Source organism: Phalacrocorax carbo, chromosome 7 (assembly GCF_963921805.1).
Source record: "Phalacrocorax carbo chromosome 7, bPhaCar2.1, whole genome shotgun sequence".
Lineage (NCBI taxonomy): Eukaryota > Metazoa > Chordata > Aves > Suliformes > Phalacrocoracidae > Phalacrocorax > Phalacrocorax carbo.
The window spans coordinates 36,397,003-36,414,594 of NC_087519.1; the positions used below are offsets into that span (position 1 = coordinate 36,397,003).

Here is a 17,592-nt window from a genome sequence, read left to right on the forward strand (position 1 = left end):
GTTAACTCCTAACCTAACCAGCTTCACTGGCACGTTTAAGAGCCACATTGGTTCATACTGCAGATCTGTTAGCTCAGTGTCTTGTCTCCGATGTCTGCAGTGAAGGGACAGTCAGATAACAGTAAGGGCAGGTCAAGAAAACACTCCCCAGAAGATCCCCCTGCAACAGTTTTGTTTATTTTAGAACTCTCAGTGGATCTCAAAGTATTTGCCCAGTTTCCTCTCAAAACTCTGCATCAGCAGCATCCCACAGCAAAAAAAAAGTCTAGAGTTTTACAACCACCTTATAAAACACCCTCCTTTTTATTTTAAGCCTGCTTTTTCTTCCTTCCCCCAGCTTTGTTTAATGGCCTCCAGTTCAAGTGCAGGAAGAAACAATGAAGAACTAGACCCTATACCCTATCTCCAGGCCGCTCAGGATTTTCTGTATTTTCTCTACTGCCTTCATTGTCCCCTTCCCAGAATGAAGTGTTCCCACCTTACTCAGTTGCTCTTCACAAGGAAACTGCTTTATGCTTTACTCTTTCTCAGTGCTTTCCTCTAAGCATTTTCCTTTTGGAAGTTAGCGCAAAACTCCACAAGTTATTCAAGATGTAAGCAAACCATGAGACATGGTTCTTAATATTTGACTTATGGTTTTAAGCCACCACTCAGCAAGAAGCTAATGATTTCATTATCTATCATAACTCCAAGATGGCACTAAAGTCAGCCTTCAAGGTGATTAACTACATTACAGGTGAAGCTAGAATTGCCTTTGCTCCCTAATCCACCTACCTGCTATATGCACTATTGTACATTTTTATACCTTGAATTTAGTGTGATGTTTTACAGTCCCATCACTGCACCTCCATGCCATTTTGTCCTACTTTGCCCTTACTACTCTGAATACCTTCATACCTACACCCCTCACCTCACCTGACCAGGATTGCTCTTATTGCAAATCCCATTTGCTACAACATAGGAGCATGCAGAGAGACTTGCCACCAACCAGCTGATGCATACTAACCGCGCTACACTGGTAATGCAACTCGATATTAAACAACTTGCTCAAAGTCAGAAAGGGACTGGCTCTGTGCTTATGAACCCATTTAACACCTGAGGTGGTAGTTCTATTTACTACAGGTTTAGCCACAGGATCAGGACCATCCTGCCAGTTTGTTTTATAACGGCAGCCTACCAGCACAAATATACCTGAGAGACATCCACCAGCATTTTTTCACATGTAATGAGCAGCTTACCTCCATACCAATTATGATTCTCCTCAAGCCTGAAAAAACCCACAATTCTAAAGCTCTATATTTTAAACCTGAATTCATATTTAAGTGCAATCTTCCTAACTTTATGTGTCAGACAATTGGTAAAGTGTTTCCAGGGACGAAGCAAAGTCACATGGGCTAAGGACAGGGAATACAAGGGAACAGTTTTAGATGACTAACCCAACTCTACCAGCCATCTGTCAGGACTTTGGGGTAGTTGAAGAACACATGCAGTATAAACCTCTTGCTGTACTCCCATCTAATGACACCAGGGATCAAGGAGGTCTCAAGTGCAAAAGGCATTAAACACAGTTATAAGCAGACCTTCCTTGCTCTGCTCGACTTCTGCAGTCCAGCACCTTGAAGAGTTCCAAGTGTCACAAGCATAGACAGCACAGCGGCATCAACACAGTTTAGAATCATAGAATTAAGGTTGGAAAAGACTTCTAGGATCACCAAGTCCAACTGTGAACCCAACACTGCCATGGTTTCTAGACCATGCCCTGAAGTGCCATGTCTACACATGTTTTGAACACCTCCAGGGATGGTGATTCCTCCACCTCTCTGGGCAGCCTGCTCCAATGCCTGATCACTCTTCCAGTGAAGAAATTTTTCCTAATATCCAATCTAAGCCTCCCTGGATGCAACTTGAGGCCATTTCCTCTCATCCTATCACAAGTTATTTGGGAGAAGAGACCAACACCCACCTTGCTACAACCTCCTTTCAGGTAGCTGTAGAGAGCGATAAGGTCTCCCCTCAGACTCCTCCTCTCCAGGCTAAACAACCCCAGCTCCCTCAACCTCTCCTCATAAGACTTGCTCTCCAGACTCTTCACCAGCTTTGTTGCCCTCCTCTGGACACGCTCTAGCAACTCAGTGTCCTTCTTGTACCAAGGGGCCCAAAACTGAACACAGTATTCAGGGTGCAGCCTCACCAGTTACAGCAAGTTTGGTCTGGTGCAGCGCCATTCTCTCAGCCATCCTTCATCAAGTTTGCCCATCGTGGGCGTTCAGGGAACACTGACAACATTCCAGCCTTCTGCTCAAGCCTTGTATTACATTCCTCCCAGATCAGTGACCACGTGCCCTCCCCACTACAGAGTTACTTCTGTCAGCATGGTAGCATGTCCACACAGCTGGAAACTCAAGAGGTGGAATGACTAGCCCAGAGATATATGAACAGATGAGAGGAAAGCAATACAAAGGGCAGCATGCAAAAGAAAGTTGCTTAAAGCTTAGCAAGAAGAATGGCTCTTTAAGATGACAATGGCTCTCCTTGAAGCGGCTGCAGTGAAAATAAGCCTGCTTTGTTTTGATCCTCATTTGTGTTTCGGTACAAGTTTCACAGATACTCATTTCAACTATTTCAAGGTTACACTGCAACTAGAATGAGGGTTTTTTGTGGTACAGTTCAGACTTGGTGTGATTTTCCACGTGTTTTTAAAATAATGAAAAGTTTTCTTTCCAGACCAGCTTTGAAAATAAAAGATGATCTGCTTGCAATGCTTAAGAACTGCAGGGAACAGGGCTTAAAGTAATTTTGAGACTGACATTCAGTGACTCATGGCTGCTGGAATCAGAAGGCCCCAGAGTAAGAAATCCACCACAGGAGATGGGTTCATCTGCTTGCTGTGCATAAGCAACATGACTCAGAAAGCTTCCCAGTAACAGCATTGCTCAATCAGCTTTCAATGAGTCATTCTGCTCCACAGTCAGCCTTTTCTAGGGAGCTTGCCCTACACTGTTTTTGAGTTTCCTCAGGCTAATAACTCATTGCAAGACACAGTTTAAGAGCAAAGCCCATCATTTCTTCAACTGGTTATCATTAAGTGCCTGGAAACCAAGATGACTGTAGCTGAAGCCTTTGGGTTAACGGTCCATCAACTGCATTTTCAGAGCTCTGCTCTGTTTCACTAGCTTGAACATATGGTGACCCACTCCACACTGTTAGCTACAGCCCTGTTTTCTAGTTATAGCAAGGATGGATTTATTCTAGTTAAGGTACAGAGAAGATCCACATGTATCTTGAATTCACACCAGCTGGTGACTAATCACCTTAATTTAGGAACAACAGTCCTCTCCCAATACACTCTGCATTCCTCCAGCAGCTAGCTACCAGGGTAAGAGTGAGATGTAACATCTGAATGCTGCTTCTACAAATACCCAAGGCCAGTACGCTTCCTGCTCTGCTGCCAAAAACTCATACTCCCAAATATTTCTATTTCAACCCATAAGTAGGAAGTAAAAGGATCATGAAGAATATCACAGACCACATACTTATACACACTTAGAAACCCACTAGTTGTTAAGGCTACATGGAAATGCCTTTCCAGAATGCCTTCTCACTCAAGTGAAAATGAGAGCATTAAGATACAACTTTATAGCAACTGTGGCAAAGTTACAACATTAACAGTCAGCTACAACAACCTGCTTTTGCCCACTGATTTTAACATAGATGGCAAATGCTCTATTTATTAGGTCTGACATAAAGGCAGGTGGTTCTCCAAAAGCCATCAGACTTTGCCCTTTCAGACCTACATTGTGCCACACACTCAGGATGCGTGGGTGCAGTCAGGAGCACAGGCTCGGGCAGCAGGATCCTGTTGCTGGGCTGTCAGTAGTTTCACATATTCTGGGATCCAACAAGTGGCTGAACTGGGAACTACCTAGAGAGATGGATGGTGCACTAAACAAGCATTTTGCAAGTGGAGATTCAGCAACTCCCTCTTGCAGCGTGTAAGAGCCCAGCCTTCCACTTCCGTTGCCTCTCTGTGGAGTCTGACCTCGAACAGCTGTAGAAAAAAAAACCAAACAACATACAGCACAGAGCTTTCTTGGACTAAAGGTAGACATAAGCATAGTTCCTTCCGTTTGCGACGATTTGTTTGTATCTGCAGCAACTCTTCCAGAAACACCACAGCAAATGGTACCAATGTCAGCACATCAGCCTCCCAACACCTCTCTACTCGAGAGGCCATAGCATCACATCAGTAACAAGACACCACTCTAATACCACAGTCATCTGTTCATTAGGGTATGAAAGACAAAGATGAATTTTAGCCTAAATCCCAGATATGCAGATATTCAACCAAGTGATTTTCTCCAATGCATTTGTCCCATAACCTGAAGTCTTTCAGGTGACACCACGTAGACTGTTCATCCTTCCAGGCACCAGCAGGAAGTGTTAGCTTCAACCTACACCACAAACTTGGCAAACGGTTGTCTGCCTTCTGTAACTGTATTTGCACAAATGAAAAAAAAAGTTGACCTGCTCAAATTCATCACTTCGGAAAAACCAGTGAATTGTTAGCTGTTTTTCTGCAGTGGTATGAGACAACATGGCTGCAGTAACTGCAAGAGATGCTAGTTCTAGCTCTAGAAGAATGAGGTACTCTCTGGAAGAAACACGTTATTAGCAATGTGCCTATAGCCTAATGGTACTGGAGCCACCATGAACTCTGGCCATATTTTGGTACTTTTGCCTGAGGAAAGAGCAAATGCAGTTGTCTGTTTCCTCCCACACCAGTTTCTCTAAGTTCACTGCAGGCAGAAGCTGCTGAACTCTTGTGCCAGGCCTAACCACTATCATGGCAGGTCTGTTCAGCAAATCCTCCGTGTTCTCTCTTCAGAGGCGCAGTGGTAACACAGCGGCTCAAGAACAAATGCACAGGAGCAGCCTGACAGCAGGGACAGGAGTTCTTACGCTGCCCTTAACAACATAACTACAGTCTCACATTACCACCCAAGCACCCACAGCCTCAGAATTCAGCAAGCACTGGTAGCATCCTGAAAGTGCTGAATGCATTTGACCATTCATTTTAGAATGTACCTTTGGGATCAGCTGTATTTTACTGTCAGCCATGCAGGCACTATTCTCACTACAGATACACCTCTCCAGAAGAGTGTCTAGTGCTACGTGTGACGAAAATAAGAATATGACGTGATCTTAGCCACTGACAAAGCAAGCCACTGAGGCTTGATCAGCAGAGCTGAAGGGACTGCTACTCATCTGCAAAGCCATTCTGGCCACAGCGCCACTGTGAGACAAGCTGTTAGCTTCAATGAGTTTCCTGTGCCATCAAGTACAGGGTAAGAATGAGCACAAGACGATCAGCAGTGAGCCCAAGACTCAGCTACTCTGGGCCCTGTCGCTCCCATTAAGGGGCTACAAGCTTCCCACAACACAGACATCACTTAGCTTGTATGAAACAGGAATTCTTATTTCTCTAATCTACACAGCACATCTAGGAAACAGCAATCACAAATCAGTAAGCTGGCGTAAAGGAACCGACCCATTTAGTAGTCTATTAAAAGAAAGTTTAGGTTCTGACTTAACAGTAAGACAGACTTCTGTGTATTAATGAGCTTATCTAACTAAGCAGTTCAAGGTACATTAGCTGCTAAACTTCTCATCCAGGAAGAAGTCAGGAGAGGTATTGTAGCTCTCGCCCAGAGGGCTGAGGGTAAATCACCAACTGTAATAATTTCTGCATTTCAGAGATCAGTATGATCTTGGACAAGTGACAACAGTTGAAGCAGGAAGGGGATTAGTTAGGCTGCTCTGGAAAACTGGAGTTATACAGAAAACCAGACCTTTCAGGCTAGCACTAGCCATTATCAAACCAAAAGGCTTAAGGCTTACAACAATGTCATCACCCCACCAGCTAATCCGAGCACTTAAGCTTTGCTTAGAGGGCTGCAACAGCCACTTTCCAGGAGGCCACAGGCTGCACTCAGTTTTAAACAAGAGTAGCTGCAATCACTTCATCCTGGGGAAGACAGACTGCATAATTTAATTAAGAGACATACCGTGAGCTAAAGAGCTACTGAGATAAACCCATCAGTTTCAGAGAAACCGTTCCTATTTTAAACCCAATCCCATCAATCCCCATAACCAGTGGGCAGGAAGAGGAGCACATTCAACTTTTACCAGGCTCTCCTCCTACAGTCTACTTCTGCATGCCATACCACACGCAGACAGACTAAAGAGTAACAAGAGATAAATACTGACCCAGGGAAACACAAGAAGCTCCCTACTCTGGTAAAACATCACAAGAACAGCATTTAACACACCTCTCCACCTTATTTTGAGTCCAACCTTATCTGAACAGCCCCAATGTCTTCTTCCATTTCTACCAGTTCTTTCAAGGCAGTTTTAAAGTCAGTCTGAAACAGTTTCTACTCGCTTTTCACTCTTGAGCTAGAGACCTAAACAGTGACTTGCATTCTATTCATCTTCTAACAGAAGAGGTCAGAGACACAGACTGCAGTTTGCTTATATTCTGCATACCATTAATGCTCTAGGTGCCCTGACTTGCCAGCATTTCTCTCTCTGCTATTACTGTACAGCAGGTAACTGCATTTCACATTCTGTGCCTCAGCTGGCAAGCTTTTAGCTGAGCTGCCAATCCCCTGCTGAGATCAAAATAATATATGGCTTCCTAGTAACTTTTGACTCCGTAGGTCATTCGCTAAAGGAGAGAAGCTGACTGCCATACAGACCAACTAGATTTTGGCACCCCAGGCTGTACTTCTGTCCATCCTCCAGTTAACCTTAAGAACAGCCTTTAAATACTCTATTGGTCTTTAGCAGTATAAGCTTAGAAAACCAGTACAAGATATTGTGCTGCAAAAGACAGTCTTGGCTTTAGCATTTCTTAATGCAGGGATGAGACAGGAATAAGTTTAACTAGGGTCACAGGAAGTTTCTTTACAAAGCCCATTTTGTTTTGCGACTGTTCCCATTCCATAAAAAAAAAAAAAGAAAAAAAGATACTATCAAACGAAAGCGCATTTCCAGTCATCTGTGCTCAAGATATAACCCTTCACAGCCTCAAGACTCAACTCTTCAAAGGCCAGAATTGTGCTCTCTCAGGAGAGGAGGAAGAAGCCAACCATAATACCCTTCAAAGATACCTCAAATGCTCTCCCTGGAACACGGCCAGTTTGCAACCCAAAGAACACTAGGTATCTTTGTCACTAGATGTCAGTAACATGGCACTTGCTACAGAAGAGAAGTGATGCCTCCCTTCTGATAGGGAAAATATGGAAGTAGGCAGTTTGACAGCATCTCTTCAGATTAGAGATTGTCCCTCCAAGCAAAACTCAGAAGGACAAGAACAGAGCTTTTCCTAGAGGGAAAAATAGTAGCTACAGATCTGATAGCATTCAGGCAAACATTGCCCAACAAGACACCACATGAGCCCATATGCAGTTAGAAACCTGTAATGCCTAGACTTCTGAGCTGCAGAAGCCATCCAGACTCACATATCTGGGAAAGTTCCAGGCTCAGGTTTTGGCAGCCGGAGGCTAAAACTTGATAGCAGCTTTCTCATACTAAAGCAAGCAGAAAACAGATCATGGAATCACACAGCTTATGGGGAGAAGACTAGATCAAAAGCCAGTCTCCCCACTAGGAAATGACAAGTCAACTGCACTGGATGATAAACACAGGCTGTGTTTCCTGCAGCTTTACTGAATCCAATAACCTAACCCTGGGAAGAACGGACATGGAAATGCATCTAGAAGAGCCATGGGAGAAGAACCCATTTTAAGCCTCAGAACCAGCAGTTTAGCATGAGCAGCGCTATATTCTACCTCAGCAGGTTTCCCAAGGAGACTAGAGGATGCAAGCCATGACCTAGCTAATTCATGTTTGTATCAGTAGCACAGGCAAGTAATTTTAGGGGAAGTTCCTGCCCGATCCGACTACAAGACCTTTGCTCGGGCTGACAGAGTACATCGGTGCAGGCCTTCCCCAGGCGCCCTGTGCCACCCAGAGAGCTTGACTCTGTCCCCACCCTTACCCGGTTCAGCACCGCTGGGCTGCAGCCACGGGTATTCTGGACAGCTAACTGATTAACGAGCAATTAATAAACCCCTTCACCCCACAACAACGTGCGAGCGGATGAACCAGGTCAGGCAGGGCGGGGGTCGCCCAGCACCCTTTCGCGGGGGCCTATGGGGAAGCCCCACTGGGGGGCCTCGCTTCCCTCCCACACGGCCCCGTAAGGGGCAGCCCAGCTCCAGCACGTCGGAGGCAGCCAGCGGGATACCTCAGCTCCCACCCCCTCACGCGGCTTGTCAGGGCCGGGCCGCGCCGCGCCCCGCAGGGTAGGCCCGCGGACCCCCGCCCCCGGCGAGCGCCGAGGGAGCCGCCACCCGCGGCAGCTCGGCCACCGCCACCCGGGCGCGGTGAGCAGAGCGGGCCCCACTACAGGAAGCCACCCAGAGAAGGGAAGCGGGACCGCACCGCCCCGCCAAAGAACAGGAGGACAACCCCGGGCTCCTCACCTGCCGCCGCCCGCCGCCGCCGCTTGCTGCCCAGCGCCCAAGATGGCGGCGGCCGCCCCCCCGTCCCTCCGCGCCCCCCCTATCACTGCAGAGTCGCCGCCGCGCATGCCCGGCCGCGCCGCGCATGCGCCACCGCGGAGAGGCGGAGGGGCGGGAAGGCCGGTCCGCGCGCGGCCTGCCGGGAGCTGTAGTCCTGCGGTGCGGTGCGCGCTGGGAGTTGTAGTCCGGGAGGCAGCGAAACCCGGAGGGTGGGCCACCGTCCCCGGGAGAGGGGCGAATGGCGGGGCTGCAGGCGTGGGGACCGCCTGCAGGGCTGAGGGCATGGAGGCTGCTCTCCCCCCCTCCCCGGTAGAGGCCTGAAGTCGCCGTGCCCTTGCAGGTGGCTGCTGTCCCCGCCGCCCTGGGCGCTGGACACACGCACGGCCCCCTGCGGTGCTCGCCCGCTCCCCCGCCCCGCAGCGCTGCCGCGGGGGAGCTGCACCGAGCGCCGGGCCCGCTGTCGGAGCCGCCCCAATTCCCCCGCCACCACCCCCGAAAGGGCGTCTGCGGGAAACGGGAGACCCGGGCCCCGCACCGGAGAGCGGCGGCGGCGGGAGGCCGGGCCCAGCCCGGCCCAGGCTCAGGCAGCGGCATCCCTTGGCACCCCGGGACGAGCCGGCTGGGAAACGGGCTCAGGGTGCTCTCCTCTGGCTGTGATCTTGCTGCAGAGCAAAAGGCGGGAGGACAGAAAAGGAGGCTGGAAAAAAAATAAACAAAACAACCCAACACAAGGCAGAAGTCCAATAAAACTATGTTTATAAATAAAAACAAGGAGATTGGTTTTGTTTTTATAAAACCCAAGAAGCAGGGTAGGGCAAGGGCATGAGCAGTGCCCAGGGAGGCTGCTGGGGGGCATGAGGAAAGGGGGGGGCACAGGCAGCAGCTTGCTGGTGCTGAGACCAGGGGACAGGAAGATGGCAGAGAGTGGGCACTGGGCAAGCTGGCTCCAGTGGGCAGGGGGAGAAGAGAGGCTTTAGAGAGTCGGGGGGAGATGAACTGATGTCATGAAAGAGCTAGCAGAGGGGTTGCAGGGGCAACACAGACCCCTCAGGAGCAAAATACATTTCATCTTCAGCGTATAAAAACTGCAAACACAAAGACAAAAGGAGGCAACACTTGCAGAGAAAGCCATGGCGTGGCCGTAGGAGAGGGCGCCAGGGCGCCAGCACCAACAAGATCAGGGTGAAGCATGTTTGTACCGTACTGTACCGTCCCTGGGTGTGGGGAAGGGGGCTGCCCCCAGCCTGAGGCATGTCTCTGAGTACCCAGAAAAGGAAAAAGGGCAGGGAGCACCATAGCAAATGGACTCAACTGTCCTGACACATCTGCCGGCACTGAGTCCAGAGGCCACAGTTCAGTCTGCAGCATCCATCCCCAGAGAGCTCATATTGCCTAAAGGGAGCGGGGCCATCCCAGAGCCTCATCCCTCCCAGCAGCCAGGCTAGCAGCGCTTGTGGTGCTGGGCAGAGTAGGAGGCAGCCTTAGACCCTTCATAGGGCAAATATAGGGGACCTCTATGTTTCCCCAAAGCATGAAAACAAATCACTTGTGCCCGTCCCTCACTTTCTAACTGCATCCAGGTCCTTGAAGATGTCACACTGGTGAGCAGCAGCAGTGCAACAGCAGCAGGGAGAAGGCCACAGCTGCCATCGCCAGCCCCAGACATGGGACAGCCCCTACAAATGGGACAGGCAGCAGTACGTCGCAGGGAGGAGAGCAAAAAGCAGGACAGAGGGAGCAGAACTCTGCCCTTAAATCTGCTCCTCCACCGAGTACCCACAGACAGGTGCAGGGCTGTGAGTCATGCAAGGCTGCACAGGCAGCCACTGCTGCTCCAGGCTGAATGCAGAGGTACAGCCCCAGCCCAGAGACTCGCAGGCCAGGCCAGGTAAAGTAAAGGAGGGTCCTGCCATGGAGCAGTGCCAGGCTCAGACCCGGCCCAATATGTAGGCAAGAGGAGGGAGGCAAGTGGGAAGCAGCAGCATTTCTCCACTCCCCAGAGGCACTGAAGCCCTGGAACATTCATGCATTAGCCAAAAGGCAACTACAACAGGATTTAAAACGCATATATAAGGCTGGTCCCTGCTCCCCTCTCAGGGCTGTGGGAAGGGAAGGGCAAGGCGTCTTCCACAAGGGGGAGGAAAGAAGCCATCTTCAGCGCCACGTGTGCCCAGCGCCCTTGGAGCTCTGTGTCCTCCTGTCGGGCCACGCCACGCTCCAGCTCTCCCCCCCACGGGCGGCAGGCTCAGAGAAAGTCAAACACCCCGTAATTCTTTGCTGCTTGATAGAAGAAACACAAAAGGGTGAAAAGAAAGAAGAGATGTTTAGGGTGGAAGGACCGAGGCATCAGCGACACACGGGCAAGCAGCACAGGGCGCTGGGATAGATGCGGATTAATGGGGTTAGAGAGGACGGCAGGAGGGAATTACCATCGGCAATATACAAGTCTGGTGGCAGGATGGGCTGGCAGCACCCAGCAGGCCTGCCATGCCCGTCCACCCCGCTCGAGGAGGGATTAGAATCAAGGTTTAGTTCCATTTATTATTTTTTTTCCCTTTTTTTCTTTTTGTTATCAAGACAAAAAAAACTAAAACCAAACCAAAACAAAAAAAAAAAACCCAAAAAACAAGGGATGAAGCCAGGGCTAGTCCTAGGAGACAAATGACGGGGATGAAGGTGGGAAGGAGGGGCAGCAGACAGACAGGGGACGGGCACTTCACATTACATCCACAAAGAACTCACTGGGGTTGCCCATGGCCATTCGGAAGGACTGTCTACTGGCTGTCAGTTCGGGGGGCACAGAGGCCAGGTCACGGCCTGGCGGCGCCCCAGGGGGCCCCATGGCTGAAGGTGGTGGAGGCATCAGCAACATGGGGGGGCTGAAGAGAGGGGGGAGGCCGGGTGGCCCGTACGACTGCTGGCTGTGGTGGCTGCGGATGCTGTGAGCCAGAGAGTGCTGGCTACGCTGGCTGTGCTGGCTGGCTGGCACTGAGCGCTCGCTGGCCGCACGCTCACGCCGCATACTGCTCCTCGTGGTGTGGTCCGACTCACTCCCACTGCCGCCAGACTTGGACTCCCCGGTCTTCTCTCTCTCCTTCCTCCTCTCGCTGCCGCTGCGATTGGAACCACTGCTCCGGCTCCCTGTGAAGCACACAAGGCAAGGTTAGGTGACAGCTCAGACAAGCCAGGAAGAAAGGCTGCTCCTCTAGCCAAGACAGGACTACAATGGGCTGCAGCACAACCATCTGCCAGCACAGTCCATGCTCTCAGCCTCCTTTCAGCTCCAAGTCCCACAAAGCTTCTGAGATGGCTTTTGCTCTGGCTCCCTCAACACATAGGGTCTTGCCTAAGCAGCCTTTTCCTGCCACTTCCCTGTACTGAACAGGGCATCTGCCCACAAACAGGCATATTTTAGTACTTTTCACTCACCTTCACTGTGCTGGCTGCCTGCACTACCCCCTCCATAGCTGTAGCCTGGGTCAGGGAAGCCAGGGTGGGGGTTGTATGGATGAGGTGGTGGATACTGGTACGGGAAAGCCATAGGCCAGGGTGCAGCTCCTGGGTGGGGGAGTGGAGCCAAAGTGTCCTGATCGGAGGCACCACTGGAGCCATCGTGATCGTGAAGAGAAAGATTAGCCATGTCTGCAAGAAAGCAGAGAAGAGGGGTTAATCCAAGCAGAAAGACAGCCACCTGCAATGAAGCAGCTCCCTGTCAACCCTGGACAAGAACTGGATACACAAGGAGATGCAAGAAGTTGGCATACTCCCTGCTAGTCAATACAACCATTTATGCGTCCTGGCTGGACAATAGCCAGGTTGTATGAGTCAGAGCTGCCACTCTAACACAGAGACCACCTTGGTGGGAAAGTACATCAGAGCTACAGCTCACCCTGCCAATTACTTCCCCCATCCCTCTTATCTGAGCAGAACTCAGTTGTCTGAGCACCACCCCCTTGCCAGCACTGGAAGTTCAGAGCCTGGAGACAAAGTCAGTAAAGACTAAGACTCTGCTATGGCTGCCCAGGACAAAAGAAAAAAAATAATCACATGGTAGGTGAGTGTGTCATCTCCCAACTTCACCACTCCAGCAGCATGACAAGGGAACTGGGATACGCTACTCACTCTCTAACAGGGTCTTTAGAACAAGGGCAGTGATGGGCGTAGCTATGTCCTCATGGTATTAGCAGGGCTCTGCAGGACCTCAACCCCCCTCCACCCTCTCCCTCCCTCCCACGCCAAGTGCCGTACTTCCACAGAGGTCCCCGAAGATGTAATAGCATTGCTCCGAGAAGGTGATCTTGTTCACGGTATGTCGGATGTAACCAGCCTTCAGCAGGTTACTGGCATATTTGCGGGATTCACGACGGTCCGTAAAACCCTCCACGTGGTGATAGAGCCAATCCACCACATCTGAACCTGCCACCAAACATCAGAGTTAAATACAGCAACAGAGAGGAACATGGTGGCCCTTGATGCAGTGGACCACACTGGAGCCAAGACAAAGCGGGCCACAGGGTGAAAAGGGACTGCACAGCCAAAGGTTCAGTTTGTGACTCTGGCCTGGTCAACAGCTTATAGAGTGATAGAGATGCTCCCTTGGGCATCAGCTTGGAAAACAGGCCACCTATTCCCCACTCCCTGCCTCTGCTGCAGGCAGCACAGTCTCTTACCAATGAAGGCATTGGGGATGGTGATCTTCAGCCACATGCGGTCACGCACCTCCAGGCCTGACTCTGGTGAGGCCATGGCTTTGACAATGGTGGCCATGTCGCTGTGGATGGACAGGTGAAAGTCATCGAGGCCTGTGGTGTGGACAAAGGGAAGGGAGGCAGAGATGAGAGGGGATAGAAAAGACAACAAGGCTATGTGGAAGCATCACACACAGGAGGAATGGGCCAGGGAACAATACATTGCAGACAGCCTTGGGGCACATGCTGTGTAACCCCCTTTCCAGCCTTCTGATGTTATCCTTCTCATGTCAGCCATTTTACCTTGTGCAAAAACAAGGCTGGAGTCTCCTTCCTTCCAAACACTCCCAAGCAGCTGAGATCTAAAAAGCTTCCAACTGAGCCCACACAGCCCAGCAGGGGAGCACTCTGCTCCTCACAAACTTACAACAAACTCTTGGTTCTTTGCCCCAGCTCTCTAGACCCTTGTTTCAGGGCTCTGTATACTAGAATCACTCAAAACCTTCAGAAAGCAATCAAAAGAGCCCTGGTGCTCAGCAGGACCCTGCCCCACTGCAAGGCCGTTTGCTCCCAGCTGCCTCCATCTTGCGCTATCTACTGTCTGGGAGGGCAGTTGCTCCAGGGACAAGCTGACTCCCTGTGGTCTGGCACTCTCAGCTAGTAAACCCTGACTGCTCTGACCCTTTCCTCTGCACCTCCCACAGCTCCTGGATTGCACCCAGGCTCTTCTCTTACATAGAAGGCTGAAAAAGGTGGTATTAATTCACCCAGCTAGAACTCCCACTGATCCAAGGACCTGCCTGGTGAGAGCTGCCTCCCTCTTAGTCCCCTGGCAGGACAGACCTTGCCCATTCCAGCTGTCCCCAGGCAGATGTATTGCTCCCTTTACATCACAGTGAAGGCGAGGAAGCCGTGCAGCGGGTGGAGCACGGAGGCACAAGGACTTACGTTCAGTCTCTGGGATGGAGCTGGTGATGGAGGAGCTGGTGGAAGTGATTGTGCTCATGGATGGACTCATACCGTACGCTGGGTAGGTGCCAGTCATCGCTGCTGTGTGAGACACCCAGGCTGCCGGGTCGATGGGCCGGATGGGCTCACCTGCAGTAAAGAAAGAGTCAGTCAATAGCTATAAGAAATTATCCCCTCATCAAATCAACCTCTGGGGAGGGACAGGGACTCAGCACAGCCCATTCCATCCCCAGCATCTGCCGGGACTCACCCGGATCGGAGCATGGAGAGTCTGGCCCAGCCCAGATCCGCTGGGGAGCAACTGGGAGAGAAAGAAGAGAGGGAGGGTCAGCAGGAGAGGTGCAGAGGGAGAGATCCCCCTATGGCTCAAGGAGGGGTTTCTCTTTCCTCTGGCGCCCCGAGCAAGTGACCCCCCTGCCCCAGTGAAACGCGTCCCCAGCGTGATGTGGGAAAGAGGGCTGAGCTTGTGGGCATTTTGGCCTGGGAATAGGACATAGCAGCCTCCTGTGAGGAGAGCTGAAACCCCATCAAACCCAAATTCAGTGCCACATGGAGTCACAGACACAGGGGAGGAACAAGACAACAACCAAGTAAGTGCTTAAGGCAGGGCTCTCACATGAGCTGGGCACCAGCGTTAAGGGTGGGTCAGCTATCCACTTACTCCTGGGTAACGAGAAGCAGCCCCGGGGGCTGGGGTCCCAGCACTTGGCCACCGTCAGGGTGATGGGCCTGCAACAAAAAGGCGAGAGTTAGAACAGGAGCCCAGTGGCACAAACCCCTGCATGGCAGGCAGATGCTATATGCTGGCACTCTCTTGTGAGACAGGGAAAAGCTGCTAGTAAAGTGCCCTTGTCTCCCTCCAGCTATGGATTTCCTTAGTGGCATGGACAACATGATGTGACCCTGCTGAGGGTTGCTTATGACCCTAAGACACGGCATCCCCACAAAAAAGGAGCACAGACCCCAATTCACTACCATTCTGTGGGCTGCAATTCTTGCTTTGGGCACGGAAACCCAGGAATACAGCAAAAACATAAGTTCTGAGCTTCTGCAGAGCCTCTAGCAGAGGTGGCTGGTAGACATGACACACACACCCCAAGCACATACTGTACAGCTGCCCATGGAGGCAAGGAACAACCTGAGTACTTACCCCGGCTTGTGCACAATCTCCCTCAGCACCCGCACTGCATCATCATTGCTCATGTTCTCAAAGTTGATGTCATTTACCTGCAAACAATGCAAAGAGGTGAGTCCCAGAGATGTGACCAGAAGCTGAGCTCCCCACTCAGCTCAGCAGTGACTCAGCTTCTCTCTTCCAAGCATAGCTTCCTGGGTTTAGCTTGCCAAAGTGCGCAGGGAGGCTTCTGGGTCTTTTCTTACTGCTTTCCCAGGCCCAAAGATGGAAGTATGTGGGCGTGAAGTACCTGCAAGAGCATGTCTCCTGGCTCAATCCTGCCATCAGCTGCCACAGCGCCACCCTTCATGATAGAGCCAATGTAAATGCCTCCATCCCCACGCTCATTGCTCTGTCCCACAATAGAAATGCCCAGAAAGTTGTATTTCTCTGCAGGAATGGAAAGAGAAAGAAGTAAGACACCATAAAGGAGCAGGCACAAGCAGCCCTAATCTCAGACAAACCTCATGCTAATGATGGTTGCTTGCACCCCTGTCCCAGGGAGATGTCCTGGAACGCACAGAAACTCCCGAGAGACCAGTGCTTCAAGACAAGCCACTTTCCTGAACAGTCCACCTCCTCACTCCTCCCTGCGTACATTCTCTTTGCCCCCTCCCCAGTTCCCTCTCTGCCACCCAATCTCACTCTGGAAAGACTGCAGGCTCCATGCACACCTCCCACTCACCCATGTTCAGCGTGACCGTGATGATGTTCAGGGACATGGTGGAGTCTGTGATGCTGCTGAAGGACGATGACTGCAACATAAGTGAAATATGAGATGTCCTCCTGTGCCTCAGTAACATTCCCAGCCCCAGCTCCCTACACTTGTGCTCCCTGCCACTCCCTGTGGCACCACAGCCACCACCCACACCTCCAGCCTCATGCTGGGAGCTTTGCAGAGCCAGAGGGCATCAGCCACAGTCCTTACGACCTCTCCACAGCCAGGACAAGGTCTGTGGTCCCAGCTCTAGAAGCTGCATTGGCTTGGGAAAGGTCCACAGCAATTTATGAAGTTGCATCACTTGGACACCATCTCTCCCCAGCTGTGCCCACAGCAAACACAGCCAAATCCCTGATCAGCCCCAGAGCACTGAGTGGAGAGATCCACCAGGCAAGCCCACCTTGCCCTGCACTGCCCTCCCCAGGATACCCGGCCCCTTGGTACCCGCTCAATGCGTGGAGCCTTCTGTTTCCGTCGGCGTCGCTTGTGCCTCCTCATTAAACGGGAAGCACTGCTCTGCTCTGTCGAACTGCTAAACCTAGAGGCAAAAGTGAGAATCAGCTCTTCTGCTGCCAGGGCAGTGGCTTGGCAGCAAGACAGCCACAGAAATGCCACAGGGAACAGAGGATTGCAGGGACAGAACATGTACGTGGAAGACAGACAATAGCAGAGGGGGCTGCTGGGTGAGACTTGAGACAGAGGCAAGTCTGAACAAGGACCCTGGAGCCCAGCATCACTGTGCCCTGCCAAGGTATCTCTCTGTGCTGGGAGACAGGGGTAAGTCAGTGTTCCTCCAGGACCTAAGCTCTCCTACCTGCTGGTGGAGTCATCTTCATCTGAATCAAAGAAGCTGGTGGTCTCCAGCTCACTGCTCATGAGCGTGGAGGAGCTCTCGTACCCGCCCAGGTCTCGGCGCCGCTCTCCCTTCACTGTCCCATTCACCCTGGGTGCTACGAAAAGACAAGGCTCAGTGTGCTTGAGAAAGCCACAGGGAAACAACCCCTTTCCTTCCTGTAGGGCTCACAGCAACCTTCCCAGAATGAAATTGGCCATCTAGTGCTGGTCAGCTCCAAGTCCACCCTGGGATCAGATCTATCTTCTGTGGGATACCTCTTCTGTCACTACAGGATGGGGAAGATGCTGACGAGCCACTAGGAACAATGCTGCTGAAGTCATGGAAGGCTTGCAGCTGGTTCCTTGGCAGAGCAAGAAGCAGCACGGAGTGGCAAGGCTAGAGCATACTCTGCTTTTCAACTAACAACAGAGGCACCACTGTCCCCTGCTCTTGAGGCTTCTACAGGAGACATCTCCTTTGCCCTCAAAGGTTTCAACACCAAGCTCTGATGCAACGCAGGTGTTAGCTCCTGCCTCCCATGTGAGGCTATGGCCTCAGATCACTGAACAGCCTTTCTAAGCTGGGTTCTGCAGAGCAGAGAGAGCTACCCCGTGCCT

The 17,592-nt window shown here is 51.3% G+C and overlaps 2 protein-coding genes across 8 annotated transcripts in view; both read right to left on the reverse strand.

The window, feature by feature from the left end:
- AP2M1 (adaptor related protein complex 2 subunit mu 1) overlaps positions 1-8,662 on the reverse strand; it is a 30,554-nt gene extending 21,892 nt beyond the window's left edge. The window contains exons 1-2 of one of the 3 annotated variants that reach the window (XM_064457451.1): positions 8,550-8,568; positions 3,923-4,048 (exon numbers count right to left, since the gene is read on the reverse strand). The gene's annotated coding sequence lies outside the window, so the exon portion shown is untranslated. The other 2 variants (XM_064457450.1, XM_064457452.1) reach the window with 2 other exon arrangements.
- A 665-nt stretch (positions 8,663-9,327) lies between these two features.
- DVL3 (dishevelled segment polarity protein 3) overlaps positions 9,328-17,592 on the reverse strand; it is a 33,501-nt gene continuing 25,236 nt past the window's right edge. The window contains exons 5-17 of one of the 5 annotated variants that reach the window (XM_064457453.1): positions 16,955-17,090; positions 16,585-16,678; positions 16,105-16,174; positions 15,670-15,809; positions 15,396-15,472; positions 14,907-14,974; positions 14,496-14,546; positions 14,225-14,374; positions 13,259-13,390; positions 12,837-13,004; positions 12,018-12,230; positions 11,331-11,729; positions 9,328-10,865 (exon numbers count right to left, since the gene is read on the reverse strand). In XM_064457453.1, coding sequence (XP_064313523.1) covers positions 10,834-10,865; positions 11,331-11,729; positions 12,018-12,230; positions 12,837-13,004; positions 13,259-13,390; positions 14,225-14,374; positions 14,496-14,546; positions 14,907-14,974; positions 15,396-15,472; positions 15,670-15,809; positions 16,105-16,174; positions 16,585-16,678; positions 16,955-17,090 — 1,730 coding nt within the window. In that variant the 3' untranslated portion in view covers positions 9,328-10,833. Of the gene's footprint in view, positions 10,866-11,109; positions 11,730-12,017; positions 12,231-12,836; positions 13,005-13,258; positions 13,391-14,224; positions 14,375-14,495; positions 14,547-14,861; positions 14,975-15,395; positions 15,473-15,669; positions 15,810-16,104; positions 16,175-16,584; positions 16,679-16,954; positions 17,091-17,592 lie in introns of those variants that run through there. The other 4 variants (XM_064457456.1, XM_064457457.1, XM_064457454.1 and 1 more) reach the window with 4 other exon arrangements.